Here is a 17,144-nt window from a genome sequence, read left to right as displayed (position 1 = left end):
CCGAAGGACAAGGTGGTCCCTAATACCAAAATGCTTCTAATTTCAGTTTCAATCTTTGATGAAATATCAGTAAACAAATAATCCAAGTACTCTCTCTATAATAGAATAAATAAATAAACGAGGCCAACTCGTCTTTGTGCGCCCGTATCATAACGCGAGATCCCATAAAAAATCAGATGTTTAATAAAAAAAAAGTTTTATTTATGACACTACGATGATGTTAAATGCATCGCAAATTATATTACATTTATATAAATATATATTATATATATACGTAAAATTGAGTTATGAAATTTCTGAAAGGACAAAAAACTACGAAGACGTTGAACGAAAATTTTAGGACTAAGCGAAAGTAAATATTGTTTCTTTTTTAATCTTTGGTCGTGATATTGCCATTAAAACACGCTATCGACAAATTTGAGTCTCGAATTGATGTGACAATGATGATAATGAGACAATTATTAGGAGTAAAGAAATCATGATTCAGTGACAAGGATTTTTCAAGTTGAATAAATGATTAGTATTGTATGTAAAAATATTTATGCTGGACGAATGAAAATTTTGTTTTCTTGTCTTGCCTCTTTTATTATAATATGTTATTGATAAAATATTATACTTGTACGCGTGGATTTTCTAAATTTATTCGCGAAACTACTCGTTAGACTCCGGGTGATTTTCGATTCTTGATTACACATGAGACAGCAAGGCATACGTGTGTCGTTTCTTTTATACATAATGTAATAATGGCAATGCCGAGATTATGTCACATTGTTTCACTCGATGCGAATATAGAACACATTATATAAATATATAAATAAATATAAATAGAAGTCATGGTGTGCGCGAAAAAAACGGAAAACTTCATAAACGACAGAAAAGTTTTTTTTTAATAATTATAAAGTATTAAACGCGAATCGTCGAATATAAGTGAGAAGAAAAGGTATCGTTTAAATGAAAATAAGTTGGCGAGTAATAATAATGATAACGAGAAAAAAATAAAAAGCCACGCAAGATGATAATTGAAAGTGGTGAAAACAGCAACATTACAATTAATTATAATTAATAATAATTATTATATAATAAATACAATATTTGTACAATAATTCAACGGTGCCGTGGTGTATGATTTCATTGATATCTGAATCGTTTTTTGTACACCTATTCCTTTTTTAATATCTCTTTTATCGTCTAGTTTATCATTGTTTTTTTTTTCAATTTCCACAATAATTTCATTATTTCATACAAAAAATTTCTTTCATCTAACTTAAAAATCACACACAAAAATGTTTTGCTTTTTTTTTCGATTCTTTGATACTCAGACTAGTTGTTTTTATTTCGCAATAGACAATAATTTTGCTGCTTTTTAATTTACTTGTTATTCACGAAACAGACGTGTTGTTTTAAAAATAACATGAATGAATATTAAACACACAGCTCCTAATATTACACCTAGACGGTCTGTAAAAATTTCCTTGAACGCGTACAATTGTTTTTTTGTTTGTTTTATAGTCGAAAAGTCCGTTCAGTCTGCTTAACTCATTTTCTTAATTTTTATTATAATACACAAGAGACTATGATTGTTTCGATTTTGATTTTCTTGGAAATATTATCGACTTGGCCTCGAGAACGAGCGAGCTTCGGAAAGTCGAAAAACGACGCAATAGTCCACAATAATTAGATTATATAACAATAAGATTCTTAGGTAAAACTCGATATTCAATACGGTATAGAGATTGGGGGGAGCTAAAGAGTTTTGATTATTTTCGTTGTAAAGTCGCTGCTCCGAGCCGTATGACGGGTATGCGGCAACAAGGCGGCACCGGTGGCTGTTGCTGCTGCTGTTGCTGGACGTCCTGCTGCTGGAGCTGATTATACGCGCTCGGGAGGTGATGATGATGATGATGATGAGATACAAAGGCAAAAGCGTCGCGGGGGTGGTGATGTCGATAGTCGGGATGATGATGATGATTATGAGTCGCTACTGCTACCGCTGCTGCTGCTGCTGCTGCCGCCGCCGCCGCGCCGATGGTGGGGCCACTCGATCGTCACGTCAGCGAGCCGCCGTGCACGCGCATATGCCTGTTGAGATTGCCGCTCTGGCTGAACCTCAGCAGGCAGAGCTTGCACTGGTAGGGCTTTTCGCCCGAGTGTATGCGCAGGTGCTTGGTCAGCGTCGAGCTGTCGGAGAAGGCCTTTTTGCAGAACCGACACCTGTGGAATAGAGAGGAAAGCATTATTATATACGCTCTTATCTCGCGATGTACGTTGGAATATTATTTATAGACCTGTAGGGCCGCTCGCCCGAGTGCGTCCTCATGTGGGTGGTGACCGAGCTGCTCTGTGAGAACCTCCTGTCGCAGATCGGACACCTGAAGGGCTTTTCGCCCGAGTGGGTGCGCGCGTGGGCCGTCAGATTGGCCGCCTGGCTGAACGCCTTCGAGCACGCGTGACACCTGCGCAAAAACATTATTCGCGTTATCGAGCTTGCGAGTAAAAGCTCTCCTCTCGACATTCGTCATTCGTGTATCGTCCTTATATACCTGAACGGCTTCTCGCCCGAGTGCGTCCTGAGATGCGTTTTGAGCGTGCTCGGCCTGGCGTAGGTTTTGCCGCAGATCCGACAGAGATTCGGCCTGGCGGCGTCGTCCTGTCCGCCGCTCGACGCCAGGGGCACGTGATGCCCCAGTGTCCCGCTACAAAGTCCATGATCCTGTGCCTGGGCTTGTTGCTGCTGCTGCTGCTGCTGTTGTTGTTGCTGGTGGTGCTGTTGTGCTTGTTGTTGTTGTTGTTGCTGTTGCTGCTGCTGCTGCTGAGCAATAACCAAGCCATTGGTTGGCTGACCGATGACCCTTTGTGGCTGAGCTTGCGGAGTTGGCGCGGGTTGCGGTGGTGGTTGCTGCTGCTGCTGCTGTGGTGGCTGGGGGTCGTACTGAGGGGCGGGACTGAGAAGCGGCTCCACGCCCCACGCGCCGCCGTAGCTCTGCTCGTAGCCATGCCTATATACACGTAGAAAGCTTCGCTTTAGCATACATATCGCGTAGTACTATACCTATGGAGTTGCCCCCTCCCGAGTCGCGCACACGCCTCGCGCGCGCGTCTATTTCAACTATGGCGGGCCGCGACCAATCGCTGGCAATCGGCCGACGATCGCGAGCTTATTTGCGCCTTTAAACTGTACCGAGTTTTTTTTTCTCTCTCTCTCTCTCTATTTTAGAGCTACAGCGAGAGTTCATCGGGTAATTTATACGTATGCGTTTCAGGGGCGCGCGCGCGCGCAAAGCGAGAGGCAGACAGAGAGAGAGAGAGAGAGAGAGGAGCTGATTACGTGCAAGCTCTACTCGCGTATATTGAATTATGCGGCCTGATTGATTTAGTCGACGCGACTCTCTCTCTCTGCTATAACTATACACAATAGGTTATTGTTTTCGATAAAACTAAATCGATAGATATTAACATATGTTTGCTGCAAAGCTCTATTCTCGTATTCTAGACGTTAAAGTCGAGCTTTATTTGCCCCGAGATAGTACAGAATATCGCTGTTATATATTACGTGGGCGGACAGTTTTAATTAAAATCATTTTTAGTCTGAAATTGACTTCGGAAAAGTTGAGAAACAAAAATAATAATACCACCGCTTGGGCAGAGGAATTTTTCATCGAAAAGTTTCGAAGCCTCGTGCGTGCTTGCGGAGCTATGCAATTTCTCTCTCTCTCTCTCGCCGGTCGAATCCCCAGGAGTTCGGACGCGGTACATATATTTTCTAAATTACTCACCCCGGATGCATGTTCATGTTCATGGTCATGTTCATGGAGACGTTGACGGACATGGCCGGGGGCGGCTGGGCGTAGTGCGAGCTCGGCGGTCCACCGCCACCAGCACCATTACCACCTGCTCCGGTCTGTCCGGGCCCGGGACCCAGGCTCTGGCCGCAGTAGTCCTGGGGCGAGTAGCCGTGGCCCGCGGGTATGCCCATGCTCGAGTAGTAGCCGCCCGTCGGGCTGGCCGGATGGACCACGGCGTGCTTGAGCGACAGCAGCACGTCGGCCATGCCCTCGCCGTTCGGTCCGCCGCTGCGCGGCATGCAGTCGCCTCGGCCGCAGCCCCAACTGTGCGTTACAAGAAAAATTGTTGAAAATACGTTCGAGCTATACGGATCGTTGCGCGCGTTATTATCGCCTCTCTAATTTTTTGTCCTTTGAATCGCGCCGCGCGCGTTACGATGCCCACGAGGCCCCGCATCGTTTTCGCAATTATCGTATGTATATAGGCAAGGATTATTTTTCGCCTGGAAGAAAATTTCGTCGTATCGGATGACGTCCGGCCTGCGATGGGCCCATGGCTGCTTGCATGCTCACTTACGCTCACACACACACACACACACGACACTCAACACATACTTTCTTTTTTTTACTCTTTTTCATATACTGCTTATGGACTTTTTACGCAGATCAGTGCACCGGCCTTCGTCCGGTTGCATAGTGTTGTTGTCTATCTCTCTGTAGCTTTTTTCCTTTTGAAACTTAAACTTGCCGCTGCTGTCGCTGCTTCTGCTGTTGGCTGTTGTTGTTGCTTGTCGATCTCTCTCTCTTTCTCTCTCTCTCTTTGGGACTTTTGACGGAAAATTGCATTGGCCTTATTTGAAAGAGAAATGAGAAATATGTTTTGTTTTTGTGTCGTTTTTGTTTTACAGAGGAGTGTTGCCGATCATGCAAGAGCCGCCGTCCCATCGAGGCGTGTCCTCGAGCACCGAGTAAAATGATCGTATCGCAGGCCTTTCCCCGACGACGAGCTAATTAACACACGTCGCTAGCGCGCGCGGCCCCATGTGCGCGAGGCTTATTAAAAATAAATAAATAAATAAATAAATAAATAAATACACACACGTGGGCCAATGTCTCTCGCACTGTATCGCACACACTCACACGAGACACAAAAGATATTTCGATGTTTATCCCGACGACAAGAAGACAAGAAGAAGAAGAGGAGAACTCACTTGTAAGTACCGGAGCAGGGGCTGAACAGTCCGGGCGGCAGCGGGTCGAGATCGAGCGACGGCAGCGGGAAGCCGGCCATGTCGTCGACCCAGAAGCTCGTGCCGAATTCGCCGACTAACTGGCCGGCTGCTGCGGCGGCTGCTGCTGCTGTGATCTGCGTCGTGGTGCCGTTATTATGCTGCTGCTGCTGCTGCTGATGCTGTTGCTGTTGCGGATCGTCCTCGGAGCCGCCGGTGGCAGATTGTAGATCCTGCAGCCTCAGACCAATGAGGCCCTGGTGATGATGCTGCTGATGCTGATGCTGATGATGATCGGGATCGGCGCAGTTGTTGAGATCGTCATCGTCGCCGCCACCAGCGCCGGCCCCGCCGTTGACTATGACTCCTCCTCCGGGACCTCCGCCGCCGAGCGAGCCCGAGCACAGACCCGACGGTATGCTCGCCTCGATGCTTCCCACCGAGCCTTCAATTATGCAAACAATATCTGTTTTTTTTTTTTCGTTTTAATTAAACCTTTATACCATACACCAGTAACGCATTAATTTTGTATTTATAGCTCTGTTTTTTTTTTTTTGGTCTACAAGCAAAAATCTGTACAAAATCCGTCTGATATTCGTTCGAACACGCGCGCGTGTGTGTGTAATGCTTCGGCACTTTTTTATACATAATATTTTCTCTCTTTATTTATATCGATAAATTATATATTAATGTCTCTGCGCATAGGCCGCGCGCAAAAGTTACTGCGAGAAATCATGTACGCGCTATATATATAAAGTAATATATAATACAAAAATTATATATATAATTATTATGAGAAGGAAAAAAATGCAAATAATTAATTGATATTTTTACTTATCAAAGACGAAGAAGAATTAAAAAAAAATGATGCGCTAAACGCACTGAGACTCATACTTAGTTGTATAAGGTTGAAAATTAATTGATATGTAATAACTACTACTACTACTACTTTGTGATGTTGAACACGACTATCGGCTCACGTCCAGTTATACATTTTAATTATTTTTTTTTTTTTTTTTTTGTATTTTTTATTTTGTACTTGTCATTTTTTTTTGGCTAAACGAAGGCAATGAAATAAAAAGATTTTTGAAAAACAAAGCACACGAGGCGTTTTTAATTTTTGCAGTCCAGTCATCCGTCACTCGGTCATGTGCCGATCATCATTGCGAAAAGAGAGGATATCTCGGATCGCGTACAAAGATACGCGGGAATAGGTGTGTGCGCGCGAGCCATATGGGCGAGCGGAGGAGGATCGCTTTCAAGAGAGCACAACATTTTTGCGGCTCTCTCTCTCTCAGTATATAACGTATATATAATATGGCCTTTTGCACATTTTTGCCGTCCGAGACGACGAAGACTGTATATATAGCCGAGCGGTGGCGCGGATCGTGTTACCCTTAAAACTCTCGGGGATTAGGTATATTTCGCGTCGCGCGCCGCGCGTATTACATTGTATTATATATACGCATTTCGTTCGTCGCGCATCGGCTATTACGAGTCGTAAGTCCAATACCAATGCGGATCGTCTAAAGCTCGAATTATGTATATTATATGCGAATAAAAATTATACGCGCGAAATTAGGCGCCGAAGACGAGCGGGGGATTATTAATATAAACGTCGAAGCGGCGCGTGGCGCATATTATAACGTTACACGAAAAAAAAAGGCACAAGGATCAGCTCGAAAAGGTAATTCAACGTGCAAATGGTTGAAAAAAAGAAAAAGAGGTAAGTATACGAAATTAGTATATATGATTGTGGTGTGTGTCTTTGACTTACCGGCACCGGCGAGCGTATAGGGCAACTCGGAGCTGTTGGCCGAATGATGGCTCTGGAGAAACTCCATTTCGGCGTTGAAGCTGTGCTCGTCGGATTCCCTTAGGAACATCCTCCCTAGCGCGCTACACTCCTCCTCCACCTCCTCCCGTTTCTCCTGATGCTGCTGATGCTGCTTCGTCTGGTATACGATATTTCGCTATTATATAGAGGCTCGCGGCGGTGGCGGCTGCGCGATCTGCACCCACCCGAGCCTGCGATCCTCTCATGCACACACGCTTGCGAGCTTTTCTCTCTCTCTCTGTTCTCAGTTGGCGGCGGGGAGCTTTTTAGCGTTGGTCCAGCCCCTCCTGCTCCTGTTCCTGCGGTTGTCGAGGCAACCATCCGTGTCGTCGGGGATGATCGGTGCCATTATTATTCACTGGCACTCTTGTGGCTCTCTCTGCGTGTTGGGTGTGTGTGTGTGCTCGGCGCCGCCACCGCTGCTGCGCCACCGCGGTCGTATCACATATTGTCGACGGGGGTGTGCAGTCGCTCTCTCTCTCTCGCGGTTTATATATATAAAACGCGCGCGGGACGATAAAACTCTCCTCGATCCTCGGGGGAGGAGAGAGCAAAAATTTTCCGCGCGCAGTCACTCGTCGGCACTCGTCGTCCACGAAACTACGCGCGCACTCCGCGAAGAAGATGGAAAACCAACGGCGGCACTACGGTACTTTACAAGAGCTGCTGCTTAAGCAGAGAGCCCGCCGAGACCGATCGTGGCTGCTGACGACGAGGGCGAACGACGAGCCACTACTGTCCGAGCTCGAAAGCTGCTCATCCCTTTTCAGCGCCACAGTTCAGAGACAGTTGGTCTTTGGTAGACTATAGCTCGTCGCACGTCGACGTTATCGTCCGCGAGTCGTGGCGCGGCGCGTTGCCTCGTACACCCCACCACCACCACCACCGCTACTTTGGCACTATACTACGCTACTCTCCCTGCCAACTTCTTCTTCTTCTTCTCTCTCTCTCTCTCTCTTTTTTTTGCTCGCTCGTGTAGTCGCTGGTTCGCGATCTCTGCTCTTGTATACAGCACGGAGCACACGTGGTCGCACGCGTCCACTCGCGCGCGCGATCATCGGCCCAGCCAGCCAGCCAGTCAGTCAGCGCGCAACAAGGGATGACGATATGCGTGAAAGTATATTGGCTTGGGCGATCGGCCGAGTGTATAGGATATAGCGTTACCACCCGAGCCCGGTGGTCCCCGGCGGGCCAGAGTCCGAACTGCTGTTGTGTTGCTAGCTCCCAAGTCACTGGCTCGAACTGCCGATTTTTCAGGCCAATGCGAGAGAGAAGCGATCCGATTTTCCCGGGTTAATGTTCGCCGAATGCCCCGTGACCAATGGACTCGAACTAACTCGAGCCAGACTCAGCAGCGCTCTTTCTCTCGCTCGTCCGTGTGTAAGCCAATATCGCTCGAGGCAACCCGATGCCCTCTGCGTTAGCCTAGAGTGAGAGAGCATACATGTATTGCGTACACATGTATACACCTCTCTATCCACCTATGCATGTGTATCTTCCCCGCCGTCCAGCACGCATACATATACCCCCATCCCCCTCGACACAGCTCGAGTCCGATCCGCAGCCGACTTTTTGGCCTAACCGAACCGAGCTCGCTTCCTCTTCCGTCGTTCTTTCGCGCTTTCTCTCTCTCTCTCTCTCTCTCTCTCGTTTGCTCTCACACCGGAACAGGAGCGAGCGGCGAAAAAAAGAGTCACCTGCGTTACCCGATCCTCGGAACCGATCCTGCGTATACACCTACCGTACTATCCCGCCGTTACAAGTCGACTAATATATTCGTATATTGCAACTGCATTCGCCCTCGTTATGTATTATAAAGCTCGCGATTATTCAAAAACTGTATCTCGCGGGATTAAGAGCAGCAGCAGCAGCCGCGAGGATGTATTTTAAGTTATTAAGCTCGAGTGATGATGTTTACGCGCTACCACCCGATACGTAACGTGTGCGAGTCTTTTTCCGTGCGTACTACTCGTCGTCTTCTTCTTCTTTTTCTTGTTATACTCTTTTAGAGCTGTTTTATAAGCCAAACGCCCGGCTTATACGACGATTATATAAATAAGCGACTTTTCCACAAGACTAGTCGACTCGTGCGTATATAAGCTCTACGTGTATCTCGAAATTCGTAACGATCGATCGCCCGAGCCAAGATATTTAACGGACGAGGTAATTGATATTAACTATCGCTCGTATATTATTCATACTCGTCATTCAAAAATATTTAAATTTTTGTTCTGAATCATATAGAATTTCAAGTATTAACAAAATAAGCAAAGATGGATGAGTCAAAATGGTACCATGGATATAGTTAAAATATGATAAAGGAAAAGCGCAAAAAAGATCGAGAAAAGTCGATTTCATCGAGTTTTCACTGGTGCATGAGCTCGCAAGTGTATACGTATAACCACCACGAATGTAATTCAATTTGAAGTTAAGTATATTAATGTATAGCAACGTCGAGCGAGTGCAGTCGGGTCGATTACATTTGCTCCGGTGCATTCTCGTCTAGCAGCGCATCTTCTTTAACGTTGCATTCCCAAAAGAGCGAGAGAGAGAATGGATATTTTGTCAATCTGACGGAAGAATGTCGTCGTCGGACGGAGAATGCAGCGTTGATCGTTTATACAGCTTCCTTTCACACGGGTTATAAAGTGTCGATGTGACGATGCACCACCGCGCGCACAAACGAGAGAGAGAGACGCAAAGTAGGAGAAAGATGTTTTGGGGCGAGAAAAATTGGCCGACAACGTCGAGGCAATGATTCGCTCGAGCGAGCCGCTAAAGCGGAATCCGTTGCGGGTCTCGCGCTTATCTCAAAGGCAAACACACACAGCTAGCTAGGGTAGTTTAACGGGTAGTAGTGGCGCTCTGTTGCAGCGCACACCTGTGTTTGCTCACACCTGAATATCATCATCATCGTCATCTCGGCAGCAGCAGCCGCAACAATTATCATATTATCGCAAATCGAGCGCAACGCAAGAGAGACTCGTGTGTACGCGCTTGGCAATTACGCGTACGGGGGTTGGGCGCACTCGAGCCGCTGATTGATTGGCCCTGGGGAGATGTTGACAGGGCTGTATAACGTAAGGCGCGCGCAATTTCATTAAGAGCCCGGGTGGAGTAGCAGCATCGGTAGTGGCGAGGATCATCCTGGCACGCGACTCTCTCGCTCTTTTTTTTTTTGCTCTCTGCGGCGCAACGCAACGCAATCGGGCTAGTAATTCAATCGGCTATTTTTCGAATATACAAAAGATGAAGAAGTGCATTAAATACCCTTCTACGTGTATATAAAGGGATTATTATTATCCATCCATCCTCTCTCTCTTTGCTGTTGCTATCTGGTGCGCCGCGGCTGCTATCGCATGTATCGTCGGTCGAAGGCGAGTCATATAGGCATACACTATTCTGTTCATAGAGAGAGAGTTGCTGTATATACTTGTCTCTCGCTCTCTGGCGTTGTTCGGGAGCTCTAACTTCTCGACGTCGAGAGCCGCTCGAGCAGCTCGAGCTAGCTTGCGCGAGTATCGACGTTTTTGGCGCTTGCAGGGTTTCCGCAGCACTGGCCCGAGTGAAAAGAGAGAGAGAGAGAGAGAGAGAGGTAAGCTCATCGGAAGTTGCGGGTCTTCCCTCCCCGCTGCAGCGCACAACACACTGTTCTCTCTCTCTGCTCTCTGCCGACGCGACTATGTAGTATGTATACGCGTTATACAGAGCTACGATACATCTAGTACGTATGTATGTATGTAGCGTGTAACACGCGCAGCAACGCGACGTTTTCGTTTCAATCGTCGTCGTCGTAGCCGTCCCTCTTGCTGCTGTTCGTACAGAGAGACGACGAGCTATTGCTTATTTTGCCAAGAGTTAACTATATATATACCTTATAAACCTACACAGGCGGCGGCTAGAGAGAGAAGTGACCAGAAACAAAGAAACGTCGATAATTAAATTTTTACCCTCGACTTGCGAAAGAGATGCTGTTGGTTAGCTGGCAGAAATACGATTGCAAGCTCTCGGCCCCGCGCCCCGTCATAGACACCTATTTTTTATATTACGTAGTAGTCCACTTTCGACTCGCAATTCGCGCGCGTTACAGCCGCAATTGACGACGACGACGATGATTTTTCGCTCGTCAGCTGCTCGAGCATGGGATGTACACTTTGACGAGCACACGGCGCGCGCGATCATCGCGGCGCAGCTTGAATTACATTATACGACATGTACACGTTACGACGAGCTTCGTGTGTGCCGTAGTATCGGTCTCGACCATAAGACGTTTCGACAAGTCTTTCAAACTAATGAACTCCGAGGAGCAGAGTTCATTTGTCGGCGCGGCTGTAAAAACATTTATTTGTTTTTCGACTAAATCAACGACTTGTCCGAGCGAGAGAGAGACGCGTGCCCCGCGTATATAGCGTGGAGAGCTTTACCGCTGCTATTTTCGCCCTGTATAGGCAAATTAACGTCAATATTATTGTCTTGCGCGCTAAACGCCGCGACGACATCTGTTTGATGTGCTGCGCTGAGACGCGTTACGAATAGTATAGAAAAAACGATTATATCGCACTTTTCAGTAAATAATATACCTAACTTGCTCTCTTTCTTTCATTTACTCTCGGCGAGACGTTAATATACAGTAGCCGGCCCGTATCGAGTTTCACAGCGAGCGATCTCGTAAATATATATTATAAAGTATATAACACATCGGACATGTAATAACATATGCTCGCGCGCGCACGGGAACCGACACAGAGCGACGATGAGACAGAGAGAAGATGAAGATGTATACATTATCAGATAGTAGTGCCACGTGCGGTGGCGGTGGTCGCAGCAGCGGTGAGATTGCGGCACGCGTATATATATACCTACTCTGCACCCTTCTTCCCTGCTGCTGCTGCTGCTTTTAAGCGCGTTGATGGTCCTCGCCCACAATTGCGGTACCGCCCATATCTCTCTCTCTCTTTCTACGTGGCGGCGGCCGCAGCTTTTGTACATACATACATAGGTATACGGAGCTTGCGACGCGGCGGCTCTCCATTGTTTCATCCTAATTCGCCGTGGCCCGATATGGATATTCGATATATCGTTGCAACGCGACGACGTGATCGTGTGATTCGGGAGAAATGAAAATCCTGCAGTTTCGTTTGTTTGCCTTTAACAAATTTTTTTTTATTTTATTATTTTTTTTTTATCTCTCATTTAAAATGTGCATTGATAATAAATTAATAATTATTTCTCGTAATAAAATTTCCATCGTAAAATTTAATTAATTCGCAGAGGATAATAATGATGATAATAGCTGATGCATTTATTTGTCGATTGCATGATTAAAAAAACGTATATTGTTCGTCCCAGCCAATATCGTTTGGTGCCTATCTACACGGAGTATTTGTCGTAATACCTACACGCTCGTTAACAGTCCCTATTAAAACAATTTTTATTTATTTATTTATTTGAATCTCTCAAGATTTTATATTCATTATTCAATAATTCATGATTAAAGAGTAAATCGTTACGGCGTCGCCGGAAAACGTCGCCTTTGCTTTTTTTTAAAACTCGTGTCGTAATTGACCTCTCTCGCGTTTTTATAAGTAAAAAAATACATCGATATAATTTTATATATTTTGTACAATGTGAATCTATAATATTAATTCTACGTTGAAAAAGTACTTATATACATTTCCATAAAACGAACGAGTAAACGTGCTAATTTGTGTAAGACTTGTTCTGTTGCCTCGTAGGACCCTCAGCTTACGCTAATGTGAGCGTCTTCGACCTTACGATTTTCCTGCTGCAATTCAACGAGACAATAATTAGCACGGATAACGAATAAATGTTTTGACCGATGATTCATCAAGTACGAACCTGTATTCGTTGATAATTCTTCACTTCGTTTGTCTTCTTTTCTTCGTTATTGTTTTGCGTCACCGGTATGTTGCTCGCGTCCAGAGGCCCGAAATTCCAACCACCCTCGCCGTCGAATCTTAAAATTAACTTGTGATGCTTGGCCAGAGAGGCCACGCGATGAGTGATCGTCAGCAATGTAATCCCCTTCTTCTTCGCCGTCTCGTACATAGCGCCTTCGGCTTCCAAGCTCACCGCGCTCGAGCACTCGTCCAGAAGCGCGTACTGAGGCGCGTGATAAAATAATCTCGTCATCGCCAGCCGCTGCTTCTCGCCGCCGGACAGAGTCGAGTCCCAGTCGCCGTAAGCGTCGAGACCCTCGGACTCTCTCTCGACGAGTCCGCGCAGATCCACGAGGCTCAGCAGCTCGATCAACTCCTCGTCCGACACCTCCTCTTTAGTGCACTCCGCGGGATACGTTATTTGATCGCGCAAACATCCCACGGTCATGTAAGGCTTTTGAGGTATGTAGAATAAGGCTGGTCTGCCAGTTTTGGCTGTATACGATTTTCCAGGTCGGTGCATTACGCCTCCATACAGTGGCCACAAACCGGAAATAATTCTAAACATCGAACTTTTACCGCAACCATTTGGACCTGTGATTATCAAATGATCACCGGGGTGTATCTGCAAAAAATTACGTCCAGTTTTAATATCATTCCTTACTAATAATTATAATTCGCAAACTTACTTCAATAGATAATTTTGATACAATAACTTCGCAGTTTGGTGTAACTATAGGTACGTTAATCAAGGTAATACTGCCATCGTCGCTTTCTCTAATAGTACCTGAAAGTAATAAACATCGATTAGCTGCAATTATAAAAAATTACTATTAACAAATGGGGGGATGCTGTACCTTTAATAATAGGATTTCCATCTTTAAATTCAACAACACTTTGCTCTTCGATACTGACACCGTTAGGCGTTCGAGTTTGACAAGTTGTAACAACATTTCTTCTATACTTGCAATCAGCAGCATCTTTGAATACAGCAAACATTTCACTTACTCTGGCAGAATAACCGGCTAGGGCTACTAATTCCTATAATAAAAAAATATATCATCAGCATAACTTTATAACAAATGTGTATTTCAAAAATCAAAAAATTCGTTCTCTGCAGAGTATTGATGCGCTCGCGTTTCCTTCTTTACCGACTTGAGATATTGAGAATAATTTCATGCAAGCATCATTATAATTCTGGAAATAAAACTTTGAAATTGAATGCATAAATTACCTTGTACGATGACATGAGTCTTTCGACCGCATCAGCACCCGAACTCAATAGATTCTTCGAAGTAGTTAAATATCGCGTGCGCTCGCTAACTCCTCCTACAAAAATAAATGATAACAATTTCTAGTTTCTAGTGCAGTAATATAGTTACTTTGATTGTAAAAATGTACCATCTCTATCTTGATCTTGAGCAGATTTAAGTGCATTATTTGAATTGTACAGCAGTGGCAAAGCAATAACCAAGAGTCCAGTTCCGGACCAGACATATTTCATTAAAAATTGTTCTAACATAACATATCCTAATTTCAAAGCAAGGATTCTTCTCAAGTGCACAGTAAGTGATTTATAGGCTGTTGTAAGGTATCTATGTTCTGCTTTATGTCCTCCATAGAAAGCTATTTCCTCAGCATGTGCACTTATTCGAGCATGGGCTTCCCTTAATCTACCTTTCCTAGACGCTTCTTCAGCAACAAGTTGACCAAACTTAGGTGAAGCAAGTCTCAGTATTTGTCCAGTAAGACCAATAACAACTACTGATAGCAATGGACCTAGAGAATTTTTAATAGAGATTAATTTAAATGACTTGAAGAATTTGATAAATGTAAAATTGAGTAACATAAGAAGATTTTAAAATATTAAAGTCACAAATCTTAAATCTTTAATAAATTGATTATCATGATATGCAGAAAGCAGAAAATTTCAATTTATCAATAATGCAAACGATAACAAAATCAGTCGATTAAAATTTCAAAATAGCTCATGATTTAAGATTATGACCGAATGTGATAAAAAAGTATGCATTTTTCCTTGTTATCATAAAAAATTTATTATTACCAGGTACGGTTCTGGCTCCCATTCGAGAAGAAAATGAAATCAGAGCAATGCCAACCAGTGCACAATCTAGCAGAGGTTTCGTCAAATGAGAATACAAATGTGCTACTGAACTGGCTAGTTCAGATAGATCATCCGTCAGTCTTTGTTCAGCTCCTCCAAGTCTGGTGTCCAATGCAGAAACTCTGTAGTAGGTTTGCTTGCTAAGATACATTTTGTACGCATGCTCCACCAATCTTTCCCTGAACAAAGAAAGATAAAAAATAAAAGTGAGTAAGAGACAAAAGTGAAGCAAGCCTGGAGACTAGCTGAGTCAGACAGATAAACGACACTGACAACATGATACATAAACAAAATATACCTGAAGCTCAAGGCCAATCTTCCCTCCAAATATCTAATGGCAGAATTAACAAAAGTGGCTGGAAAAGCTACGGCGAACCACCTGGCCATCATCCAGAGAAAGCCTCTGATATCCTTGAGCACAATCCTTTTGACAATCTGTCCCTCGAGAGTGGCAACGTAGACAGAGAGGAAGGTCCTGGTGAGCAAGGCAAAAGTGGTGCAAGAGAGCAGAGCAGCCTCTCTGGTTCTCCATCCGGGTATCATGATTTTGAGTAGCATGAGGAGCTGCTTGGCGAAGGCCTTGTCAAGGCCGACGGGCTTCTTGGAGGCCTGGGCGCTCTCGGCTTGGGCTCCATTCTGGCGCGAGGTCTTTGGCACGGGCTGCTGGGCCAGATCGCGTCGATGGGCCTTGATCTGATTGAGGCAGACCTTGGCACTGGCGGCTATGTAGGGATAGCCAACCTTGAGAAGGTAGAGGGCCGTGACGGTGCCGACGACGCCGCGGGTCAGCTGTTCTTGACGTATGCCATACCTGTTGGAGGTCTTGTCGATGAGCTTGGAGAAGACCGACGACATGATTGCGACGGTGTGGGGGAGGGAGGAAGGGAGCTGCGATGCGTCAAATCTAGGCGACGACGACTGTCATGTTGCACTGTTTATAGTAAACGCACTTGGTAAATCACGGAGCGAATGTGGAGCAGCTCGTCGCGCACAAGTGAACAACTCGAGGATGTATGTAATGTAGGGTGCCTGTGTAGCTATAAACTCGCTGCAAGCGTGTGCGTGCGATGCATGTGCATGTACATACGTGTGTGCAGCACCGACTGCGTTTTCATGCACGCGCGCGGATAAAGACACACTGCAGCAAATCCAGCGAGGAGAGAGAATCACACACTGCAGCAGCTGATATCGAAAGTCCGAGGGAGTTTGCGCGGACGCAGCGTACGCAACGGTACGGCGGTCGCTCGCCGACTGCTCCGCAACTGCAGAATTTTTCGCTCTCCGTGCGCGTTGCAGACTGCTGCTGCTGCTGCAGAACTGACTGCTGAGCGAGAGAAAGAGAGAGATGGATAGATAGAAAGAGCGAGAAAGAGAGTCTCGAGCAAATTGCGCTGTTGCTGCTGTTGCTGGTGTATATAAGTGTTGCTCCGCGCTCATGCCAAAGCTGCGCTGCTTTGCTTTGCTCTCCTGCGGCTGCAAAACTGGCATTATATATACGCACACATAGCAAGTGTACCGCTCGCTTTTTAACCGTTTTATTATTATTTCAGTATACATTATATTCGTGCGCGCTCGACTATGCGAGCTGTTTCGATTAGATTCGCCCAATTGCGTTCCCCCAGGCATTTCTTATCCGGCGCGAAATTATATCGCTATACGACGTTGCTCGGCGTAAACATGCCATTGAAAACGATTCGCTCGCGGTAATTGCTTTATATGTACATTACCTGTGTCGGAGCAGGATATACTACCGCTCGGTGGCATCCACTGCATTTCCTTCATCTTCGTCTTCGCCGCGACGCGCGACGCGAGTAGTTTATATTATTGTTTTCGTAGTTGTCGAGCGACGACCAGTTGTAAAAGAGATGCAGAGAGAGAATCAAGGTCTCAAAACAAGGATTATGAATATATATTTTGTTCGAGGCGCCTTGAAACCGGTAGTAAGTAGTAATGCACTCGGGCTACATCGCTGCCGATGTCCGAATTTGGACGGAGTGCGTCATGGCCTTTTTAACAGAGAAGATCGTCAACATAAACACGGCGCGATGCTAATCAAATACATCTCTATCCGTCAAAAAAATGACGACCATTTCGTCGTAACTTCCTCGTATATACATGTATGTATAGAGCCTCGCGTGCAGCTCGTATTCTCGCATTCGCGATCGGACGCCTTATATATACTTACTCGTTCAGGCTATATACACACATACACAAGAAATCGGCTCAGCCTTTCGAATTTCTCAAATCAAAACAATCCCGCGCGCCGTGTGT

General features: G+C 45.5%; 2 protein-coding genes across 3 annotated transcripts; both read right to left on the bottom strand.

Moving 5' to 3' along the window:
* Positions 1 to 866: 866 nt before the first annotated feature.
* Positions 867 to 7,367, bottom strand: LOC106658405 (protein glass-like). 2 transcript variants are annotated; one of them, XM_023458076.1, is made up of 6 exons: positions 6,789 to 7,367; positions 4,994 to 5,477; positions 3,774 to 4,106; positions 2,541 to 2,996; positions 2,286 to 2,453; positions 867 to 2,211 (listed from the first exon to the last, which is right to left on the bottom strand). In XM_023458076.1, exons 1-6 carry the CDS (start codon positions 6,895 to 6,897, stop codon positions 2,046 to 2,048), a joined length of 1,716 nt encoding a protein of 571 aa, XP_023313844.1. In that variant the 5' UTR covers positions 6,898 to 7,367; the 3' UTR covers positions 867 to 2,045. The 2 variants fall into 2 exon arrangements, with proteins under 2 accessions (XP_023313844.1, XP_014235831.1); XM_014380345.2 differs by having other exon boundaries at positions 4,994 to 5,456.
* A 5,027-nt stretch (positions 7,368 to 12,394) lies between these two features.
* On the bottom strand, positions 12,395 to 16,146 carry LOC106658345 (ATP-binding cassette sub-family D member 1). Its single transcript, XM_014380250.2, has 8 exons — positions 15,172 to 16,146; positions 14,814 to 15,052; positions 14,150 to 14,527; positions 13,983 to 14,077; positions 13,606 to 13,789; positions 13,438 to 13,535; positions 12,708 to 13,373; positions 12,395 to 12,633 (listed from the first exon to the last, which is right to left on the bottom strand). Exons 1-8 carry the CDS (start codon positions 15,726 to 15,728, stop codon positions 12,589 to 12,591), a joined length of 2,262 nt encoding a protein of 753 aa, XP_014235736.1. The 5' UTR covers positions 15,729 to 16,146; the 3' UTR covers positions 12,395 to 12,588.
* Positions 16,147 to 17,144: the final 998 nt, after the last annotated feature.

Source organism: Trichogramma pretiosum, unplaced genomic scaffold, assembly GCF_000599845.2.
Source record: "Trichogramma pretiosum strain Unisexual culture from Peru unplaced genomic scaffold, Tpre_2.0 scaffold70, whole genome shotgun sequence".
Taxonomy (NCBI): domain Eukaryota; kingdom Metazoa; phylum Arthropoda; class Insecta; order Hymenoptera; family Trichogrammatidae; genus Trichogramma; species Trichogramma pretiosum.
The sequence above is the reverse complement of the archived record's forward strand: the minus strand, read 5'-3'. Positions and strand labels throughout refer to the sequence as shown.